We start from the raw sequence: 23,625 nt of genomic DNA on the forward strand, positions 1-23,625 counted from the left end.
TTTGTTTTAAAAAAACAGCCATAAGGTTATAACTTCTCAAACCTCTGAATACGTTTCCTCACAAGTGAAAAGATTTTTTGTAAGCAAAATGCAGCTGTCAACATTCCTGTGAAAGACCAGAGACTGTATGCAGTGTACAAAAGTGATGTGATGTTATAAAGGTATTTATCAGAATATCTATTTACAAGAAGCTGTGCTGTAGCTTCTAATGCACAGTAGAGTAGCACCCTGTTATATTTTGTGGCCATCAGTGGTCTGTTACAGGGTCATTTCTCCAGAAGTCATTCTGGAGCTGTGCCTTACAAAACTCACCTATACTTGAGGATGTTAGAAAATACTGAATACTGTGAAAAAAAATTTATTAGTCTATACAAGTTCTCTGAAAACAAAGCCAACTGCTGGCTGTTTGCAAGAGCAAACCCCAAAAACAAGAGAGCACATTCTTTACACACATCCAGAACACAGCTTGTACACATTATTTAAGCTTCAGAACCAATAGCCACAAAGAGAACAGTCATCTGATTCAGACCTGTCAGCCATGAATGTGCAACAGTGAATTGCTGAAACCAAAGTAATCAACAACATTTAGAAAGAAGCAAAGTTTGGCAAAGTGATTTACAATGAGAGACCTGAAAGCCTAAGAACCAAAGGAAAAGAAATTATTCACCACATCCAAAGCACACAGCATCATAAAAACAATAGTGTCACATAGAGCCATTATAAATCTATCAGGGTTAAAATTGCCTTTAGGCAACTATTCACTGGAGTGAGGATTGTAAAATTGAGTAATTTTAGAAGCACCCCTCCCGCAAAAAATCACAAATTCATAACTGATTAGTTACAAGCTGGAAAGGACTTTTTAAAGCTAAAAAGAGGATGTGCGTGTTATATTTAACTGGGAGAGAAGCATTTGCCCATTAAATGTGCAAATTCTATATATATCCACTTGAACTATTTCATAGATGTGTCTTTAGTAGTGGTATACTTCTGAGTTAAAGAACGAAGTCAGGCAGAATGCAGCCAAAATGTATTTGAGATAGCTTTCCTAAGTAGTTCCATGATAATTAAGGTCATTAAGTTTGAGTGCATTTGTTCCTGCAAAGGATAACTTATGCTATGTATAAAAGAACCTGAAAGTTGAAAATTAGGCATGCTTATCATAACATTTCTCAACCAGAAAAGCTGCAGACCACATTTTCTGATTTAAAAAATGTTCTCTGCCATGATATACAACAAATATGTGCAAACTGCAAGGTCCCTAAAATAGCAAGTATGAGTTTATGTACAGAGGACATCACTATTCATTTAAATAAACCAAAGGATAAGTCTTCAGAAGTTTATAACATGGAACAATAGCCACTGCAGCCACTTCCTCGATAGCCTTCTTCATGGTTTGACAACTTAACGCCTCTGTTTTGGCTCTCACTTTCCCACAGTCCAGGAGTCTGAATGATTTTCTCAACAAGTTCTTCAAAGGCACACTGTACACCGTCACAAGTTTTTGCACTTGCCTCTGGGAGGGAAGAAAGTTAAAATGTTAAACAAGCACCTGGGTGTACTTCCCAGTTTTCTGTTCCATGGAAAGGTTACTGCCTCCCACCATGTTTGAACTATTAAGTAGAGCACAGCATTGCTCCTGCATTGATTCAGCATGGTTGGAACAGAACTGAAAGCAGCTTAAAAGGACTCTGAAGGCTCTTTTTGAGCAGGAACGCACAGGAACACAGTTCCGGCTGGCTTTTTAAGGATTGCAATCATTATTAATCTTCATGTTGAAGGTCCCTCTCCCCTCCATTCAGAATATGTAATGCCATCAATGGACACAGTGATTTATACAGGAAAGGAACCAACCCTTGGTTCCAAATCCCACACTTAAGACTTTACTGCAGCATGTGGATGACGACTATGCTTTTGAAGACACACTAGATTTTCCACTGCATGGTTTGAAAGCAGCTTGGGGGGGACCTTTATGCACAGGTAGGGAAGAAAACAGGAAAGTGGAAGCATGGCTCTCAGAAGGCATACATTCTCCCTACACTAAACCACCACCAACCCATCCTCAAAGGGTTGAAAATTACTATCCAGTCATTTTAGTTTAAATTTTGTTGTATTTACATTACTGTGTCATTATGTGGTGTCAAGCTTCCCTGAGAGCTTTCTAGCCAAAACTGTTTACTCCACAAACTCTTGGGGGAACCTCTGACCTCTTCTGGTACACATATGACCAAAAATCAATGCTGCGTGAAACCAACACAAATTACTAATGCATCACTGACAAAGTTATCTAATTGTACCAGCAGCTGCCAACTTCCTCCTTGAAATGGCATTCCCTCTTCAAAGGAAGGACAAGACGCAGGAATGCATTTGTTTTCATTACCACAGACTTCTATACCTCAGTCTTATGTATGGAAATTACTGACTGGAAATCTACTGGCTAACAATGGATTCTGATCAATTGTTGCTGCACCACTTCCATTCGTTTTAATGGGTGGGGGTGGAAAGTACCATCAAGTTGCAACCAACTTACGGTAACCTCATAGGGCTTTCAAGCCAAGAGGTGTTCAGAGGTGGTTTGCCACTGCCTGCTTCTGTGTTGCAATTTTGCACCTCCTTGGTGATCGTCCTTCTGAATACTAACCAGGTTTGATCCTCCTTAGCTCCTGAGACCAATGCCATCCAGGATTTGTGTGCAATTCCTCTGGATAATCCTCATTAATGAGACAACATTTTGCAGCACAGATCCTGGCAGACTGCACTCACCGAAATGAGGCAGCATATAACAAAAGCCGTATAGCTGTGATTCACCTGCAGTCCATATCCAATGAGATTTTGGAAGCCATAATCACAATGATCACTTCAGAATGAGAAGGCAATTAATAGGTTTGTAATAAAATTCACAGTGTCACAGTTTTGTACTAAGACAGAATTAGTGCATGGTGTGTAAAATTTTACTCATAAGCAGATATCCATTACAAGGTGCAATAGTACAATCTCATCTACTATGTATAGTTGTTCAGAACTACACATACAACAGGAACCTCCACCTCCCCCACCTCCTACATCAAACTTGCCAAGTTCTTCGATTGCTTACCAATGAACAACATGGAATGTTTCCGTGCAAACTTGAGTCCTTCATTTCTGTCAACTTCTCTGTTTTCCTATAAGAAACCATAGAATTATTAGTTACCAAACACAGGTTTATAAAGCAACAAAAAACCTGCTATTGAGAACTACTTACCTTATCAATTTTATTTCCAACTAACATCTTAACTATATCATTTCTTGTGCAATACGTTTCCAATTCAGTGAGCCAGTTGTCTAGTTTAGCAAAAGTGTCTCTTCTCGTGACATCATAAACTGAAATAAAGATTCACAATGCCTTGTGTTACGTAAGGATTCATGCTTTTCAAAATGCTAACACATTGGGCCTTTTCACTCATAGTTTCTGTTTTCATGCTCTTGTCCTACCTCCTGTATGACAATTTATTATAAGATCAACCATTAGCTGAAGCCATGGCCCACTAATATGGCAAAAATATCCTTTAAATCTACTTACACTGCTGTGATGATTTGTTAAACAACATTAAGCTCAATGGCTTCTGCAATGAATGATAATGAAGCTAGGAATCCAATTTAGAAACTACTGACTACTAAGAATGATTAAAAACCAGACACCCTTACAAAATTATAGCACAAACACATACACCCTGTAATTGCCTTAAGACAAAAGTCTGAAAGGGTGGCTTTGAACTGCAAGCCGGTCAGCGTCTCCTGTTATTGTCCAACTTGGCTATCTTACTCGGTTTACAAAAATTTCTAAGCAAAATTTCATTACCTGTAACAGGAGTCTGGGTGTTTGAAATTCATTAACTGTGGGATTCAGGTAGACAATGGAAGGGAAAATTGGAGGACCTATTAAAAGATTCTTAAGGGTAAGGGTCTGTCACCGGTGACCAAGATCAAGATAGTTAATTCCACAGTATTCCCCATTACTATGTATGAATGTGAAACTTGGACAGAGAAGAAAGCTGATTCATTTGAAACATGGTCTTGGAGGAGAGCTTTACAGATACCATGGGCTGCCCAAAAGACAAATAATTAGGTTCTAGATCAAATCAAGGCTGAACTCTCCCCTAGAAGCTATACAAGAAGCTTTAATAGATTGGTCACATTATGAGGAGACTCACTGAAAGAGACAATAATAGTAGGAAAAGTTAAAGGCAGCAAGAAAAGAAGACCCAACATGAGATGGATTGACTCAAAGGAAGCCACACCCCTCAGTCTGCAAGAACTGAGCAAGGCTGTTAACAGGACATTTTGGAGGTTGTTAATCCATAGGGTCACCAAAAGTTGGAAGTGACTCGATGGCAACCTTTAAAAATCGCTTTAAAACCAAACTGCATATGTTTGTCAGCAAGTTTCAGCCAATAACTGCCTAAAAGAGTATTCTCCTACCACCCATATAAGTCCAACAACTCCGGCAATTCCATTAGAGCAGGGGTGGGAAACCTCCATCCCGAGGGTCGTATGTGGCCCTCAAGGTCACTTGGTGTAGCCCTTGGGGATTGCTGGGCTGAACTGAGCCACATGGCAGCCTCTCTGGAGCCTGGCTGGCCAGCGAGAATCATGGGGCCCAGCCGCGCTGTGCAGCAGCCTCCTCAGGGCCAGGCAGGGATCACAGGGCCCAGATGTACTGTGTGGCAGCCTCCCTGGGGTTTGGCTGACTGGCCGGAATTGCTGCGGGGCCTGGAAAAGTTACTGTCACAGTTCAGTTTGCACTTGATTATCCCAGATGGTGTGGCCTAATATGCTAATGAGTGTGTGGCCTAATATGCTAATATTAGGGGATGTGGTCTAATATGCTACTGAGTTCCTGCTGGACTTTTTCTACAAAAAAGCCCTGGACCTATGCATTTGCCTAGGGTGGTGGGCCATGTGTGTGTGCGCGCACGCCGGATTAGGCTCTCTCCACCTGACTTCCAATAGAAAAACAATTATTTGCATTAATTTTGCTGGCCTGAATCATTCTCCCTTGGCAGAGCACTGTTTTTCAAGTGGATAATTTTTTATGGCCCGCAGATGATGTTATAAACATTCATATGGCCCTTGGCAGAAAAAAGGTTCCCTTCCCCTGTATTAGTGCTAGTTCAAAATGCACCCTTTAATTTACCCAGGAATTCCTGAACACATTAACATAACTGCCGTTGCTCCAAGGACACTACCTGCAATAGCCTAGGGGTGCTTCTGTGGGCAGAAAGTGGGAGGCAGGATATATTATTTCCTTCTCCCATTGCAGCCTCCATATTATACCCACAGCTGTTCCCTTCAACCCTTGGAATGGTGTTTGGGGGAGAGGAAGGTCAATCTAGTTACAAATCAAGACAAGTCAGAAAAAGTATTTTTGTTTACGAACGTTTCAAATAAGCAGTAACTAAAAGCATGCTTACCTAATATAACACCCTGTGCTCCTCTGTAATAACTTGGTGTTAATGTTCTAAACCGTTCTTGACCAGCAGTGTCCTAAAGAATCAGAAAATAAGCATCATGAGGTTTCTACTCAGGTATACTGTATGAAAATGTATCTCAATACTGGATGCTTTCTACTCTGAAGGAGCCTTTTTCATGTGAAGGATGGTCTTCAGGCTAGGACAAGGGTCTGGAACTCGTTACTACAGAAAAATAGTTCTGTAGTACAGAAAACATCTTTGTGGATATAGTGATCTGCAAATAGAATTTGGACTCTGCACCAGCTTCTCCTCCTACTACAGGTTTCATCAAAGGAGCACTTTCTTAATCCTGAATATTCCCTTTAGAATTAATTGGGGAATAGTTGAAAAACCAACAGAAAAGACAAATTATTCAGGTACCCACATTTCTCAGTCTCAAACAATATGCTAGAAGATCCCTAATTTAGCAATTTTCAATTCTTTCTTCCTTTTAGTTACTTTTAATCTTCTGACAAACTACTTCCTGAACTTGAAGAAACAGACACACCCCTTCCTACCTCCATTTCTAATTGTTTAATTTCATCCTAAAAGAGTATTCTCCTACCACCCATATAAGTTCAACAACTTCGGCAATTCCATTAGTGCAGGGGTGGGGAACCTCCATCCCGAGGGCCGTTCGCTAGATTTGAATTCGACAAGATTTTTGGAGCATAAGCTCTCGATTTTCAAAGCTCCTATTGTCAGGGAGGGAGATTCTGTTGGTCTCTAAGGTTCTACCGAACTCACATCTAGCTGTTATAGTGCGGACCAACATGACTTCCCTCTAAAAACAGAACCAATGGTATAACACATGCTGCAGCAACCATGAAATATATGAACTATTCTTCCCATCATTCTTTTATGAATCGCTACCCATCAATTTTTATTTTTATTTTTTATTTTGCAAAAAAGGTACAAATAACACCCAAACTCCAGCTTTGGTGACAGGAAATTGGGGACAGGTATAATTTTTACTTCTGTATTTTCAGAATGGTCCAAATGACTCTTCAAAGCTGCACACCATGTTTATCTAACTGTAAACTACTGAAATCTTATTTGTACAATGCACTATGCTGTCCTCTGCCAGCACTTTCCTTAGATGTGGAAAAATTCCTTCAGATATAAACAGAGATATACTTATATTTAATAGCAGTCGGGGACAGGGGTGTCAAATTCATTTGTTATGAGGGCTGGATCTGACAGAAATGAGACCTTGTTGGGCTGGGCCATGCCAGACCGTGCCATGTGTGTTCCTATTTAAGATTAGGTAGCAGAGATAGAAACTTTATAAAGAACACAGACAAACATAATTAAAGATTTTATTTAAAAACTTAAACTAAAACAGGCTTAAAACATTAGCACTCATTGGTCTTAAAAGGTGCTTTCTTTGTATTTCTCCCATGAGATCCAGGGAATTGGGCAAAGGGAGCTTTGGCTCTTTCCTTCCTTCCCCAGGGGACCAGGAGGGGGAGGAGCCTCAGCCAACAGAAGGAAGAGAGGCTTGGCTCAGTAGTTCTGCTGTGTGATTGAGAAAGCCTGGCAAAGCAAGCTCTGCCTCCCCCCCTTCCTTCCCAAGGGAGGAGCCTCAGTCAATGGAGAAAATAGAAGTTTTGCTCTGTAGCTCCTGTGTGATTTGCTCTGTAGCACCTGTGTGATTTGCTCTGTAGTTCCTGTGTGATTTGCAAGCCTGGCAAAGCAAGCTGTGATGCTGAAGGGAGCAAGAGAGAGGGAGAAGGAAGCAGATGGCAGCCAGTTGCTCAGGGGCCTGATAGGAGCCCTCTGGGGATCTGATTCGGCCCCCGGGGCGCATGTTTGACAGCCCTGCATTAAATAGCAGTAAGGAACACATTGCATATTTTACTATTAGGACTTACCCAGATTGCCAATTTTGCCTTATTTCCATCAACTGAAATTGTTTTCACTTTGAAGTCAACACCTAGAAAACAACAGGATTTAGTGCTGTCAGACAAGCCATGATTCAGTTTAAAGGGAGAAGGAAGAAACACAAAACCAGCTACAGTGGGAAAACCCTTCACAAACTAATTCAAAAAGCTGGCTAGATTCAGGCTTTACTCTTTCTACTCCTTTATTCTGGAACAAAGGTTTGGGGTAAGGAAAAGCATTTTCGCAGCTTTCAGAACATCCCCAAGTCTGTAGAGATGAGTGGAAATTATCAGCAAAATTGCTGTTATTGCCATTAGATTTAGTTTAAAAGCTACTCAACACAAGACACTTGCTGTTGAATATGAATTACTGCAAATAGATATATAACGAATAATATAACTGTCACTTCGATCTGGGAAACGAAATCCTGCACATGTTATGGAGTTCTATCCCATTCACTTGGAGGGCAACATTACTATCAAAACATGTACATGGAAAAATTATTTTTAAAATAGGTAAACACTAAACCACAAGGCTGCATTCAGATAGCTATTCTAATAAGAGAGGTCTAAAGTTTACTTATTTCAGATGTCAAATAAAAACCAAGCCAAATATCATCCAATATTATCTTTTAAGGTACAGGGTTGCCATAAGTTGACTGTGACCTCACAGCACTTAACACACCCATCTGAACTTAGTCTAATCACTCTTGAAATAATTAAGAATCATAATACAAAAAGCTGTATGTGCATGTTAAGTGTCTTCAAGTCACAATACAAAAAGCTAGTATATACTAACAGAATTAGAAATTAAAAAACATATGTCATTCCTTATCCTACCTATCTTAAAACATAATACAATTTTACGACTTTTATTAAAGCATTTTCAGAGACATAGGGGCATTAGTGTGTGGCTACCTTATACAGGCTCAATTATATGAACCTCACATCACTTGATTAAACGATCATTTTTTTCTCCTCTGAAGCATAATATAAGACACTTCTAAACACAGAATGACCCTTTCTCAGCCATAACTTTGTTCAAGTTTCTATACCATTAAAGTCAAAGTCTGTAACACATGCAAAACAGGCCTTTGGTCGAGGCACTGGATATCAAATTATACTGCCCCCCCTCCACCCACCTGTTGCATCCACTGGCACCATCTGTGGACATAACTTTTATGCTGCTACTGGTGGGAATTTTACCATTTGTTAAAATCCGAAACATCCCAGTATGCATGCAATGGAAATTCTTTGAGAGCACTTTAACCACATTGTAGCCATCTCTTTAGTTTATGTTATAGTGGTATTATATTTAATTTCATTGCATTATATTTTTAAAAAATTAAAACTTGTTTAACTTGTGGGATAAAAATTGAATAAATAATATTTGATCATGAGTAACACTTAAGTGGCAAAATGGACAGGTGTGCATTTTTCATATTTGCTGCATATAGAGCTACTGAAATTTCCTACCTAAGTGATAATAGTGTAGGAAATTCACCTTATGTGAATCTCCTTTAGATACACAATTCTCATCTTCATTCAACCCACCTTTTTGCACTGCCTAGCTAGCAGAGTTATAGGAGCAAAACCAGAATTAAGATAGAAATGAAAGATACAAAGAACCAAATGCATTCACAGTAGAAGAACCAGAGGAGCAAAATAGTGCCTCCACCTCTTGTTTTAGAGTAGAACTCAGGAGAGGAGGGATGTCCGCTCTCAAGGAAGGGGGGGGTTCCATTTTTTTTCAATTGATAGTTTGGGAAACACTAAAAACTCTACTATGGAATATTTTCCCCCCTTCAGAATAAGCAAAATGTTTTTAAGACAAAGGTTTTACTCAGAACATTCAGCATTCAATTGCTCTTATGGAAAGATAGGAAATTTTGGGAAGCAAAACTTACATGACGCCGCCCTCTTCCCCCAATGGGTGAAATGTGCTAAGATAGCACAGGGTCCAGCAGTTTGCCACCCTCTTGCACTTTAACAAGAGCCAGTTTGGTGTAGTGGTTAAGTGTGTGGACTCTTATCTGGGAGAACGGGGTTTGATTCCCCACTCTTCCACTTGCACCTGCTAGCATGGCCTTGGGTCAGCCATAGCTCTGGCAGAGGTTGTCCTTGAAAGGGCAGCTGCTGTGAGAGCCCTCTCCAGCCCCACCCACCTCACAGGGTGTCTGTTGTGGGGGAGGAAGGTAAAGGGGATTGTGAGCCGCTCTGATACTCTTCGGAGTGGAGGGCGGGATATAAATCCAATATCTTCTATCTTCTTCTTCTTAACAGTGTGGATGTATTTGCAATTTTGTTTGGAGAAGACTAAGGCATTTATACTTTTAATTCCATAAGAAATCCAGATAATACAGTTTTATGTGCTAAGTTATAAATAATACAGTTAATGTTAAAGCAGTAAAATAGTTTTAGATTTGTTAGGAAAGTATTGAAACTATGAAATTTTCCCCATTTTTTCCAGACATTTGGGGGAGGGGGGGAACTGTTTTGTCCCACAGTGGTAAAAGAGAGCAGCTTCATTTGGTATCCTCTTTACAATAAGGACACCCACATACAAACTGGATTAGAGAACATCCACACCACTTTTAGGGAACAATGCCTCATGTTGAGATTCACTGTTTTATACACAAGTGGGTTCACGGTCTGCCCTCCATAAAGAAACAAGAATGCCGCTACATTCCCAGCTTCACTTACATATCTTCACTGAATCTACCATTCTTTCAGTGTTATATGACATAGATATCAACCCTTTATACTGAGTTAGATGACAGTGGAGTAATGGTGTGGACACTCTCTCATTTAGGAATTCCACTTGTAAACTTTAAACACTGCAGCCTCGTGTGTGTCTGCTACTTTCTTTTACCCTTTGGTAGATCTGTTCCTGTTACAGCTGAACTCCACAACTCAAATCTTAATAGAACTTCTCCTGAATAAACCAAACCACCTTTGTGCACCCTAGTGCAGGAGAGTTGAACTCTTTTGTTATGAGGGCCGGATCTGACATAAATGAGACCTTGTTGGGCTGGGCTATTTTGGGTTGGGCCGGGCCATGTCAGACTGGGCCATGACCTATTTAAGATTAGGTAGCAGAGAGATACATTTTTATAAAGAACACAGATAAACACAAATATAGATTTTAAAAACTTAAAACGTTAGCACTCATTGGTCTTAAAGTTGCTTTTTTTGTATTTCTCCCATGGGATTCTGGGAACTGGGCAAAGGAAGCTCTGGTTCTTTCCTTCCTTCCCCAGGGGACTGGGGGAAGGAGAGTCTCAGCCAATAGAAGGAAGAGAGGCTTGGCTCAGTAGCTCTGTTGTGCAACTGAGAGAGCCTGGCAAAGCAACCTATTCCTCCCCCCTTCCTCCCCAAGGGAAGAGCCTCAGTCAATGGAGAAAATAGAGGTTTTGCTCTGTAGCTCCTGTGTGATTGAGCAAGCCTTGCAAAGCAAGCTGCTATGTAGAAGGAAGCAAGATAAAGAGAGAATGAAGCAGATGACAGCCAGCTGCTCAGGGCCTGATAGAAGCCCTCTGGGGGCCTGATTTGGCCCCCAAACTGCATGTTTGATACCCCTGCCCTAATGGCATGTGCAATACAAAAATAGATACCATTAGAATTTTTGTACAGTCCTCTTTGAAAAGCACTAAGCTGGGAAGACAACATTCCTTTCACAAGTCAGTGCTAAGAAATTCAGTTGCTTTGCTCCACTCTAAGATGATCAGATTCCAAGAACCAAGCAGTTCTTTAGTCGTATTTTAATGGAATATAGTGTACTGCTATATAACCATCTTTAAAAATGACATATTATCAAGTACCTCACAATAAGAGAAGGCAGAGTTATAACATCAATGCACACTCACTGAATTCCACTATGAACATTTGAATGTATTGGTTGTAGTGTTTGGAGTTCCAAACTAGGGTCTGGGAGATATAGGTTTGAATTACCACTCTGCCACAGAAACTTGCTGGGTGATTCTGGGTGAATCACACAGTCAACTAACCTATCTCACAGGGCTGTGATACAATGGAGGACAGGAGAATGATGAAAGTTGCTTTGGGTCCCCACTGGTGAGAAACGTGGGAGTATGAATGGAAGTAAACAAGTTTACAAAGCATATAAACTTAGATGTCCACAAAGCAACTTATATACAACATCCATCTTACAACAAAATATGTGGGCCTTTTACTGCACTTGTCAGGAAATACACTCATGAACTCATTTACACTACAAATAAGAGGAACAGTTCTCCAAAACCAAGGCAAGACTTCACCAATGATATATTACTATAGTAGACTTTATTCCAAAGAATGAAGACTTTATTTTACAGGCCTGCTGTGAGAATGAACACATTTGAAGTGTTGACCACTCTGCATATAAAGTGCTACATAGAATGATAATTAAATATTGTAATATAGTAGGAAGAGCCCTGTTGGATCAGATCAGTATCCCACCATCCAGTCTCACAGTGGGCAACCAGTGACTCTAGAGAAGCAACAATAGGGTACAGGGCCATACAGTAGCAGAAGATCTACCTTTCAATAAAAACTGTTCTATTGCTTATCTAAATTATGTTCAGAAAAATGTAGCAAGAACTTCTAGAGACTACAATCAAATGGAGAAAGCGGGGAAAAACTCATTTAGTATGTTTTGCAAGTTCACAAGACCACAACTCCAAAAGGCCCTGACACTAGTTCCAAAGCATCTTACCTCTTGATTGCAGGGGCTTCTGTACCAGAAAAAGCAAGACATTTCCTTATTTAATTAATAACGTTTGGCCAAGAGCAAGCTGAACAAAAGTGGGCTAGACAAGTTTTCATAGGTGCTCATACAAGCAGTGCCACATGAAACCAGTAGCCCTCTTACAGCTGAACTCCACAAATCAGTTATTTTATCATGCATACAAAATATCTTAACTCTGATTATGTGTGCCAGTGCTCCTGTTTTCTCTGCCTATGCATGTACTTTCTGCTGCAACAACTCCACTTCTATTGGACAGTATATTAATTCAGCATCACAGATATTCTAGATTTAATTAAAGTAGCAAAAGCAAAAAAAAAGAACTTACCAATTGTTGCTGCAAGTTCTGGATCAAATGTATCATCTGTGAATCGTAATAGAAGGCTGCACCAAAGGGAACATGGAGGGACAGAAGAAAAAATAAACCATGAAATACATTCCAGAAATGGACCCAGAGTACCAACATTTATAAATATCAAGATACATAGCCATATAACAGCCCCGTGGCACAGAGTGGTAAGCTGCAGTACTGCAGTCCAAGCTCCGCTCACAACCTGAGTTCGATCCCAACAGAAGCTGGGTTCAGGTAGCTGGCTCAAAGCTGACTCAGCCTTCCATCCTTCCGAGGTTGATAAAATGAATACCCAGCTTGCTGGGGGTAAAGTGTAGATGACTGGGGAAGGCAATGGCAAACCACCCCATAAAAAGTCTACAGTGAAAATGTAGTGATGCAATGTCACCCCAGAGTCGAAAACGATTGGTGTCATCCCAGAGTCGGAAACAACTGGTTTTACATAGATGTAACACAGAGCCACATAATCACACTACAATCTTCTAGAATCATTATGGATTCAGTAAGAGCTGTTGCTGTTATTCCTTCAGGACTGCATAACTTGTGCATATTTACAGTTTGCTTCCTTTTTGAGAAGTATTTGATCAATATAACATTTGCAGTGCAAAGCAGAATTCAAGTGCCTTATAAATTATGCATAAAGAATCTTAACTGACAAACAAACTGTAGATGTGACGCATCCAAATTAAGAAAGTCTATTTTAAAAGCTTTAAGGAAATTATCTGGAAATTAAGAGTTTATGGTTGAAATTTATAATTAAAGCAAGACACTATATAAACACCAAGTGAACTTTCCAAATCTGCCGTATCTTTAACATTTATGCACTGCCTCATCACAAAATCTACTCAAGGTAGTTACAACACAAGACAATCAAGATTCAAATTACAACATATAATCCAAATAAAATTAACTCAGTCACCAAAAAGTCTTCAATTCAGCATTCATAAAGCAACTAGTATAAAGGTGAGGAGAAAAACACATAGCACAAAACAGCAAGCTAAAGACAGTACAGTGCAGGAAACCTACAGGTCAAACCTATTGGGGGAAGAGCATTCCAATGACAAGGTGCTGCCACTGAGAATAAGGATTTTGGCCTTAGCTTTAAAATGCAACCAAATATTTTTTAAATTATCATTTAAAAAGCTAAACATTAACCATATTTTGTGAAGTTATTCTAGGCATTACCTCTTTTTTACACACTCCATCTTCATATCTATTGTTGCATGAGAAGCAAAAGGCCACCCTACACTGGAGAATGAAGGGGGTTATTTTTCTATAAAAAGCCTTGTGCCCTGGGCTTTCTTTCAGGCTGCTCTTCCTCCTAAACTGGTGACTGATATTCTCAGACACAAAGATCTCCAAATTCTCAGGGATTGCCTGCTGGAAGTCATCAAAACACCCCTTAGCTACTTTGTTCTATGCACTTGTACAAATCAATATAGATAGAGTCAAACACCAGTTCCACCTGAGTGCCTTTATTATTTACCTATTGCTGTAAATATTAAACAAAAGTATATTGTTTAATCAGTTAGTGTTTTACATTGCTGAGGAAATGTTTTCGCTTTGCCACTTGCCTCACCTCCAAGGGCAGACAACAGGACTTGAGATTCCAAATACAAGGAGGTGGTCCTTCAGGTCCTCCAATCCCAAGCTCCTTCCAGCACACTGAAGTGTGCCCAGAAACAAGCAGACATCCAGGTTAGATCTTTCCACACAGGATCCCTGTGTGCAGCCCCAACAGCAACTTGACCATCATGTTCCAGTTGATTTACTTAGGCCTGCTCGGCACTTACAGTGCTGTTGGAAAGCAAACAGACTACAACTTTAGTACAGGGGTGTCAAACATGCGGCCTGAGGGCCGGATCAGGCCCCTGAAAGGCTCCTATCAGGCCCCCGAGCAAGTCTGCTTTCTTCTCCCTCTCCCTTGCTTCCTTCTGCATCACAGCTTGCTTTGCCAGGCCTGCTCAATCACACAGGAGCTACAGAGCAAAGTCTCTACTTTCTCCAATGGATGTGGCTCCTCCTTTGGAGAGGAAGAGGGAGAGCTTGCTTTCACTCAATCGCACAGCATTGCTACTGAGCCAAGCCTCTTTTCCTTCTATTGGCAGAGGCTCTGCCCCCTCCTCATCCCCTGGGGAGAGAGGGAAAAAGCCAGAGCTTCCTTTGCCCAGTTCCCTCAATCATGCAGAAAAGATACAAAATCTTTGTGTTCATCTGTGTTCTTTATAAAGTTTATATCTCTGCTACCTAGCATTACATGTTATGACACACATGCCCTGGCCCGACAAGGTCTCATTTATGTCAGATCTGGCCCCCATAACAAATGAGTTCGACACCCCTGCTCTAGTATTTAACAAATCAAAGAAACAGTGATTTTAAAAAAAAGGACTAGTAGGAGATATCCTACATAGATCATTTAGATTGCTCTTATTAGTTCCTACATGCCCTGTTTTTTTTTTCTTTTGCAGATTTTATTGGGGGTGAGTGGATTACTAGGATGTCTGAATAAAATGCAACACCTTCCCTCCCTTCTAATCCCATACCATGTCTCAGCCAAGAATCTGAGTAGTTATCTATATAGCCAGTACAAATCTAACTTGTTTCCCCTACAATTACAACTATTACAGTTGCTTTGTTTGGCAAGTAAAATTCAAGATGATCTCCTTGCATTGGCTGACTACAAGTAAACAATATTCAGCTGTAAGAATGTGAAGCTTCCCAAGATCACATACTAAAGAGATGACCTCATCTGGAAGATGTCATCACACCTGCCAGCACCAAGTTCTTGCAACATCTTAGAGTTCCAAAATGCTAGGGTACAAAGGGTAAAGTATCAATATGCCACAAGTGTGGTTTTATCATCACCAGGTTTACAAATTCAGTGTTATATTAACAGTAATTATATATAATGCTGCCCCACAAAAAGTTCCAAAATACTAGAACAAATTAAATATGCCTGACAGTAAACAAGTGACTCAGCTGCATGTGGCAAATAAGTTGGATGGGAGTTGTGAATATTTTTAGATGAAGCAAAAAAACCCAAACTCCCCATATAGAACAGCGGTTTCCAGTGGGTGCACTTTGCTATATATCTTACTTTACATCATGAACTGTATCCAAACATTCACGGTCATAGTATATATAATATATTGATGAACCATTGTGATGAAGTGCTTAGAATGTCAGGAGACACAAGTTCAAGTCTCCCTTCAACCATGAAGTTCTTTGGTTAACTTCCAGCCAGTCTTCATTTCAGTCTAACCTACCTCACAGAATTGTTGAAAGGACAGAATGTTTGTGCGGATCAATGAAATGAATTAAATACAAAATATCCAAAGAACTGAGACTCAGTATACAGCAGATAAGACTATCCAAAGTGGCAAACTGTTTTGTTTCCTTAAGAAACCATCCCACTATTCAGCAGTGGCACTAAAATTATTATAATGGTACCTTGGTACTTATTTCTGAGAGAAACTCAAATGTCTAGAGCACTGTTTTCCATTTGCAGAGTCAGGACCCGGTACCGGGCCACGAAAGCCTCACTACCGAGTCACAAGAAAAGCCAAAGCTAGCCCCATCCACAGCAAAGCATGTCCTCTGCTCTGCTTCCTTCCTTCCACCATCTCTCTGTTGTGCAGAGAAAAGCTAGCCTTGAAGACTGACACAGGCTGCAAAGCCTGAGCTCCATTTGGCTTCCTTCCCCTGTCTCTGTTGTGCAGAGAAAAGCTAGCCTTGAAGACTGACACAGGCTGCAAAGCCTGAGCTCTGTTTGGCTTCCTTCCCCCATCTCTGTGTTGTGCAGAAAGGAGCTGGGCTGCCTCTCCTTCCTTCTCCCCCTCTCCCAGTGTTTGAGAGAAAAGCTGGAGTCCACTGGCACTTTAGATCCATGAAGTGTTCTTCAAGGTATGTGCTTTCATGTGCCTTGCAGTATGTTCTTTTGGGGAGATTTTCCAGGAGGCCTGGGTGGCAAAGAAGGGGTGTGTGTTTTTTTTTTCAGCTGGGAGGGGCAGGGAGTGGGCATTCCAGTAGCTATTTTTTTTCCAAATGACCCCTGGGCAGAATTATTGCTGGCTGGGGTAATCTGATGGTGAGTAAGGCTTTTTTCCCCTTTGTCCCCCCTTCTTTCGTTTTCTATCCGCAAGGGATGCTCTGTCTGTATTCTTGGTGCTGGGGGTGCGGGGAAGCAACAGTGGGACGGCTTCTAGTGCCCTGGCCCCACTGATGGACATTCTGGTGCTTTTTGGGCATTGTATGAGAGAATTTTGGACAGGATGGTCCACTGGTCTGATTCAACATGGCTTCTCTTATGTTTTTTCTTTTCATGTCTTTCTTTTCCTTTCCTTTCCTTCCATTTCATTCTTTCCCTTTCTTTCCTTCTATTTTTACTGGATGAAACTTTTCTGTTCATTTTACTGTTGTTGCAGACATAAGAGCTCTGTCAATGAAAAATTGGCACCCGCAGTTGTAACCAGCTGGCCTTTCTATGAGATTTCTGTGTGAATGAGTGAGAGATGTGGGGCAGAAAGAAATTATTGGAGATTACTGCTGTATATCTCAACAGCCCTGGAAGTGATGGTACTATGAACTTGGCATTTTACTGGTCCTGCTTTTAACAGCTGTTTGACACCAAAATTAAACTCCTCCTGTAGCTATGAAAAAGGAGTTATGTAGCTATGAAAGGAGTTATGTAGCTATGAAAGGAGTTCACTGGCTAAATATCTGCACAACAGGTTGCTTTTAAAGGCATGGGAAACACGGCCAGTAAAAAGCTGCAAGCCCCTCATAAACATCTTTTTTTGGGATAACTGCAGAAAAGCTTGTATGAACTTTATATAACTTGAAATTAATTCATTCACTGCAGTACAATTCTCTGCTACCTTTCACAGCAATTTCCCAGTGTTTCAGTCAAGGAAAAGTATGAAAAATACCTGTCAAAAGATTTTCTTGAAACCAAGCAAGCTTTGTTGTAGCTTGAGGAAGGGTTTCAGTAGTAGCAGCTGAAGGAAGACCTACTAAATGTGTCAACATATTTTGAGGTACAGCAGTTGCCAGGGCCCATTGTGGGTGGTACACAGCATTGGCATTCCTGATGGCAATGGCAACAGCACTTCCAACTGCATACACTGGCCAGTGCTGTTGAGGAAGGGGTGTGTAGGTGGTGCAGGCAATTGAACATGGGCATTAGGAGTTCTTGCAAGCTGGAGAAGAACACACAAACAGATAGGTGCATGCAGGTGTGAGGGTGGAAAGAGAGGACCCTGGGAATGTATGAAAAATTTGCAGACCACCCACTTTCCACCCCCATTTTGGCTCAGCATGAGTTTCAGAGAGATTTTTCTGAAAACGAAGTTACTTCAGAAGAAGAGGCAGGTTTGGGGGAGTACCATGGAAGTGACATCACAGGAAAAAGTGGAGTTTTGGTTTTGATGGAGTTTTGGTTCAGTGTGCTCTGGAAGTGACATCACTTGACCCTTGATCTGGAAGTGACACCACAGGAAATGACATAATTCCTGGCTCCACCCCTGAATTTTAGTGGGCCACAAAGGAGAAGTATAAAAATAACTGGGCCACGGGAAAGAAGAAGTTTGGGAAACCCTGGTCTAGAGCCTGAGATTGCTGCAGAAAATAAGGCAACATTCCATCCTCCAACTGTTTCCAAGCTAGAATGATTAAAGAAAACATAACGGAGATTGTTGGGCTGGAAACTTGGTTTCCCAAATTCACCTCCATCACACATATGGCAAGCAGCTCCCTTCATTTTACCTGCAATTTTTCACATATAAGATATAGCACATAGGAGGAGGAGATATTGGATTTATATCCCGCCCTATACTCTAAGTCTTACAGCGGTCACTATCTCCTTTACCTTCTCCATCCCCACAACAGACACCCTGTGAGGTAGGTGGGGCTGAGAGACCTCTTATAGCAGCTGCCCTTTCAAGGACAACTCCTATGAGAGCTATGGCTGGCCCAAGGCCATTCCAGAAGGTGCAAGTGGAGGAGTGGGGAATCAAACCCGGTTCTCCCAGATAAGAGTCCGCACACTTAACCACTACACCAAACTGGCTCTCTAAACATAGTGACTTACAACCCAGAAATAAGTACAAAGGTTAGAGCAAGGAACAAAACCTGGCCCTAGTTCCAAAACCAAGTCTCTCATAACCCAGAGAAACATACAGAAAGTGTGGGGCAGCATCTGAGCCTATAACGGGAGTGGCCAAACTTGCTTGATGTAAGAGCCACATAGAATAAACATAAGGTATTTGAGAGCCACAAAAATGAACATCAGAAGTTTGAGAGCTGCAAGGAAGGAAGGCAAATAGATGCGGGAGGAAGGAGGGGTGAAAAGGAAGCAACTTTAAATAAATTCTCTAGGCCACTGGCTGTCTTGGCAAAGGAATTTAAAGAGAGAAATGCCTTCTCCAAGCTGGCTGACAGGGCAGCGGGGCTTCAAGAGCCACACAATATGTGTGAGAAAGCCACATGTGGCTCCTGAGTTGCAATTTGGCCACCCCTGGTCTATAGTAATTAAGCATTGTATCCTGTTTTGAACAGTGGGGCACTACAGTCAGGGAGAGGGGAGTCATTCCAGGGGGGTTATTATCAGAATGTCAGGCTGCGGGGCAGGGAGGGGGCGTACCAGTTCAAATCCACACACAGAGTCCCTCTCTAAGCAGCCTCTCGGGGCTGCTATGTGGACAGAATTGAAGTAGGCAGAGACGGAAACGCTGCCCTGAGCGTCTTTTTGAAAGGAGAAACGACTGCAGCAGAGGGTTGACAGAACCACCCGTGACCAACAAAGGGCAACGAGCTCCACCCAACCCACCAAGGCCTCTCTACCTTCCTCCCAGGATGACATCAGTCAGTGTTTATTGTAACAGTTATAGACCAGATAAAAAGCACAAATCCATCAGTAATAAAAAGTACAAATCTGTCAAAGGTATACTACTAAACTGCATATCCATATAAAACAACAATAAAATGTAAACAAAATTTTAGTACATGGCAGCAGTTATTACTAATAGTTCCACAAAGTCTACACCAAAAGAGAAAGCTTCCATGATTTAAAACTATTCTTCTGTTTGATGACTTGGGGAGGGTGACATCAGAGGCCAGCTTCCCAAGGCAGAGGGCGTGGCTTCCAGTCACATTCTGGGCCTGACACCTTCCCTTCCCCTCAGCCACCGAACCCCAACCGCGGAGAAGCCGCGAAGCGCGCTCTTTCCCCTCAGAAAAGGGCCCCCCCCCCCCGCCCATACGGGGCAGTCGGACGAGGCCTGCCCGAAGTGGAGCGGAGAAGGCCGGCAGACGGCAGGCCACGGCCTAGAAGGCTCACCTGGACTTGCCGACGCCGCTCTCGCCGATGATGAGTATCTTCAGAGTAGTCAAAATGTCCTCTTCCATCTTGACCACCCGGCGACAGCAGCCCGAATTAACTCGATCCGCAGCAGCGGCTCCTCAATCCTTACGCAGGCTGCCACGTCTTCTGCGCATGCGTCCCTTCTCCAGTCGTTTCCGCTCCTCCTCGGACACCACAGCGCGCATGCGTCTGCGGGCCTGCCCATCCTGATCGTAACTCCGCCCCTTTCCCAGGTGTTCCCGGAGCCGTAATCTAGCCGGCTGCGGATAACCGGAGGATGCAGGCCTGTCTCCGGCTCTTTTAACCAGGTGTGTCAAAACGCAGTCCTGGAGAGAATAACTGCGCTGATTGCTATTTTGTACTGATTAAAGTCCAGGACTGTATTGCACGTGTCAGAAATCTTTAAATACGTTCAGGGCAGACAACCGGAATGTTCTTAATACGCTTTACGCCCTTTAAAAGGCGAGCAGATATATTGTGGCATAATAGAGAGTCTCTGTTATACTCATTTTGCAGCTTGGGGAGGGGTGTAGGAGTTATACTGCAATTTTGGCGACTTTACTAAGCTCTGAGCAGTACACTTATGCGGAGTAGTGCCTTATACTGAATCAGACGGGCAGACCCCTGGTCCATCAAGGTCAGTATGGTCTACTCGGACTGGCAGCAGCTCTCTGGGGTCTCAGGCTGAGGTCTTTCACATTGCCTACTGCCTGGTCCTTTTAACTGGAGATGCCAGGGATTGAACCTGGAACCTTCTGCATGCAAAGCAAAGGCTGAGCTACAGCCCTTTCCTGAAGATGGCAGTGCAACACAACTACCCCCTCTGGAATCAAATATTTGAAAAAGTCAGGCATTTTCTAAAATGTTTTGTTTGGACAGGGAGGAGGCTGTGCTAGAGCACACAGCACAGAATGTTCAGTCACTTGTAACCATTGTGAACAGCTGAGTGCTGTGACTTGATAATACTTCAGCCCTTGAGACTTTGTGTTCCAAACCTGACAACTTTGGGATCCAAGCAGGCTGCAGGTAAACTGTGTCCTCAGTATAATGGCAACTTGTCTCATGAAAGCATTGAAGATTTATTTTTTAAAAAAAAAATAATAATAAGATTATTGCATTCAGAAAGTTTGTAGCAGAGCTAATGTACTAATTTGCCTTCAGTTCCCAACAAATATAGGTTGTAATTCTGAGGACAAAGCTGGAGTATTGTGCTGGAACTGACAAGTGAATTTGCCTTGTATGAGGTAGGTGAAGAAAAATGGGCAGCATACTTTGGTGAAAGAAGAAAAATAAATGCAAAGAAAAGAGGACTCTATAAAAAGGGAATATTGTGATATTGCTTAGGCCAAGCTAGATTTTAACAAGAATGGTAATATCCTCCTGCTATTTCAAAGCAGAATATTGTCACTTGGAAGGCTGGTGTATATTGTACCGCTGCATTTTTGAGATTGATCCAGAGTAGAAGAGAACATCTTTAATATAGCTATAAGCTCAAAGGATCACCTACACCTCTTTTACCTGTTTGCCTCATTACCTTCTCACTCACTGCTGATCAACAGCATTGATTTTGCATCCCTTGGAAATCAGGACCAAAAAGGTAAGTGTGAAGGGAGAAGATTGAAAAGGAAAAGATTTTCAGTGCTTGAAATTCTCTCCTCATTCCATTTCTGATCCACACCAGTTATGCATCAGTTTCCCACTGCAATTGATTCCCTTTTCTAACTTTAGGAAGGGAAGATGGCTGGCAAACCCCAGGAGTTTTAGAGGTGGGGCAGGGTGATGTCACTTCCAGTTACATATCTGAAAGTGACATTGTGGTGATGGTGCTCTAGGAATTTTCCAAATCTCTGTGATAAAAACCATAGAGGTCAGGAAATTCCTATATTATAGATGCTGTGACACCACTTTCAAATACATAACCAGAAGTGGCATTTCTGTGATGCTGCTTTTTTCTTCATTTTCGCTCCTGCTGCTCTACCAAGCTGGACTGGATCTACATGGTTTTTGAGGGGGGGCAAAATTAAAAAATGGTGCCCCCTTATGCGCCATTCTGTCTTATGGTTCCATAGAATACAATGGACTCCATACCCAATTTGGCACAAACACCCCCATCCATTGGCACCTGGGGCAAGCACTCCCCTCTGCCGGCCCCCCCCTAGATCCGGCCCTGCTACCAAGCAGCTATTGAAGCACAGGGGCCAGGAGATCTCCCCCCGTAGTTACATAGTGGGAGTCCTGGCAGTCTTAGCAAGAGGTCATGGTGTTGGCTGGGGAAAATATATCTCTATCTCTTTAATACAGGCTAATGTACAAGGTGATACTGTTTACCTTCATGCCATGAAAAGTTTAAATTGCTTATTTCTACACAGTACCCTTCTATTAAATGGATAGGGCATTTTCTTCTAGAGCTACTGGCAATCTTAGAAGAGAGAATTTCTAGTTTTGACCAAATGGGTTCCTATAGAGATTTCCCATCAATTCCCACCCATATCTTTATGTTTCATTTTCTCTCTGCTTTTCCTCCCCCCCCCCCCTTTAACAGTGTGTGGGAATAGGCAGTGACATAGAATCTGTATTGTCCTTACACTTCCTGAGGCCAGTACAAGCTTAAGAACAGATAACAGTGACATTTTGCAACACAGACTATAGTTTCACCACATGGAATTGCACCCAATTCTTCCAGTTACAGATATAGCCCTCTGGCTTGCGACAGAGTCCTCTGGCTGTCTTGACAGTCTTGTTCAGTCCCTGGACTCCTGCATTGCAACATGTGTTCAGAAACCAAGGCTGTCTTGTTTCATTTGTTGATAGATCTAATGAATGGCATCTGGTATGTAGGCTAAAAGTCAGCCAGAGGTAACAAAGTGGAGAAGGAGTCTAACTTTTGCACACACTGCATGGGACTCTTAACTTTTGCACACATCAGAACATATCTCTCCAAAGTTATTCCTCATTGGTAAATAGTCCAGTTTGACTTGAAATCTCTCAGTGAATCATTGAAAGGATAAATATGGTAACTGCAAAGAAATGCACACTGGTGTCACTTCCAGAAATTTTTCCTCTCCTAACTTCAGGATCATACATGTTATGCTCAAGGATTGTGACAACCAATAATTCAATGGAATAACCACAATAACGTTATATAAAATAATGAAGACACATACCTTGTTTAAACATGCACCAATAGCAGACTGTCACATGAGGTGATATGCAACAAGGGACATTGCTGATGGTGCAAAGATCATTCCCGTAACGATAGCATTAAAGAGCTGAAGGATGTAAACAAGAGTGAAGGTTCAAAGCTTGCTGCCTCAGTAGCAAGCTTAGATACCTAAGTAGCAAAAGATGACTCCAGTACAAAAATTAGCATTTATTCATTTATTTATTAAAATGTCGTACAGTGCAAAACTAAGCAGAGTTACACCATTCTGAATCCATTGGCTCTGGTGGATTTGGAAGGGTGTAGGGCACTATTAACTGCCTTTCTCAAGGCTGAGACTGAATATAATTGTATAGTCTCAGGCACGTGGAGGACTACATTTCCCAGGGTAGCTCAAGGTGTGGCTTCTTGGATAGCTTCAAAACAGAGCAACACACAGGAGAAGAGAGAAGAGATTCTCTTAGATTATTGGCTGACTGGATGCTACAGCAACACAAATGCCTGCTTGCCCCAAGCCTGGCACAGCTACAGCAGTAAGTGGTGGGAAGGAAGCAGAGTGAAGAAAAGGAGAATTCTCCAGACCAAACCACCAGGTGCCAAAATACGAAAAGGCATGCACTCCCCCATTGCTTTTTTTCCA

The 23,625-nt window shown here is 41.8% G+C and overlaps 1 protein-coding gene across 1 annotated transcript; it reads right to left on the bottom strand.

The window, feature by feature from the left end:
- Positions 1–342: 342 nt before the first annotated feature.
- On the bottom strand, positions 343–20,098 carry RAB18 (RAB18, member RAS oncogene family). Its single transcript, XM_060248294.1, has 7 exons — positions 19,802–20,098; positions 12,442–12,497; positions 7,361–7,422; positions 5,448–5,520; positions 3,239–3,357; positions 3,092–3,158; positions 343–1,513 (listed from the first exon to the last, which is right to left on the bottom strand). The coding sequence occupies exons 1-7, from the start codon at positions 19,867–19,869 to the stop codon at positions 1,338–1,340; spliced, it is 621 nt and encodes a 206-aa protein (XP_060104277.1). The 5' UTR covers positions 19,870–20,098; the 3' UTR covers positions 343–1,337.
- Between the last annotated feature and the right edge of the window lie 3,527 nt (positions 20,099–23,625).

This window comes from Heteronotia binoei, chromosome 10 (genome assembly GCF_032191835.1).
Source record: "Heteronotia binoei isolate CCM8104 ecotype False Entrance Well chromosome 10, APGP_CSIRO_Hbin_v1, whole genome shotgun sequence".
In the NCBI taxonomy this organism is placed as follows: Eukaryota; Metazoa; Chordata; class Lepidosauria; order Squamata; family Gekkonidae; genus Heteronotia; species Heteronotia binoei.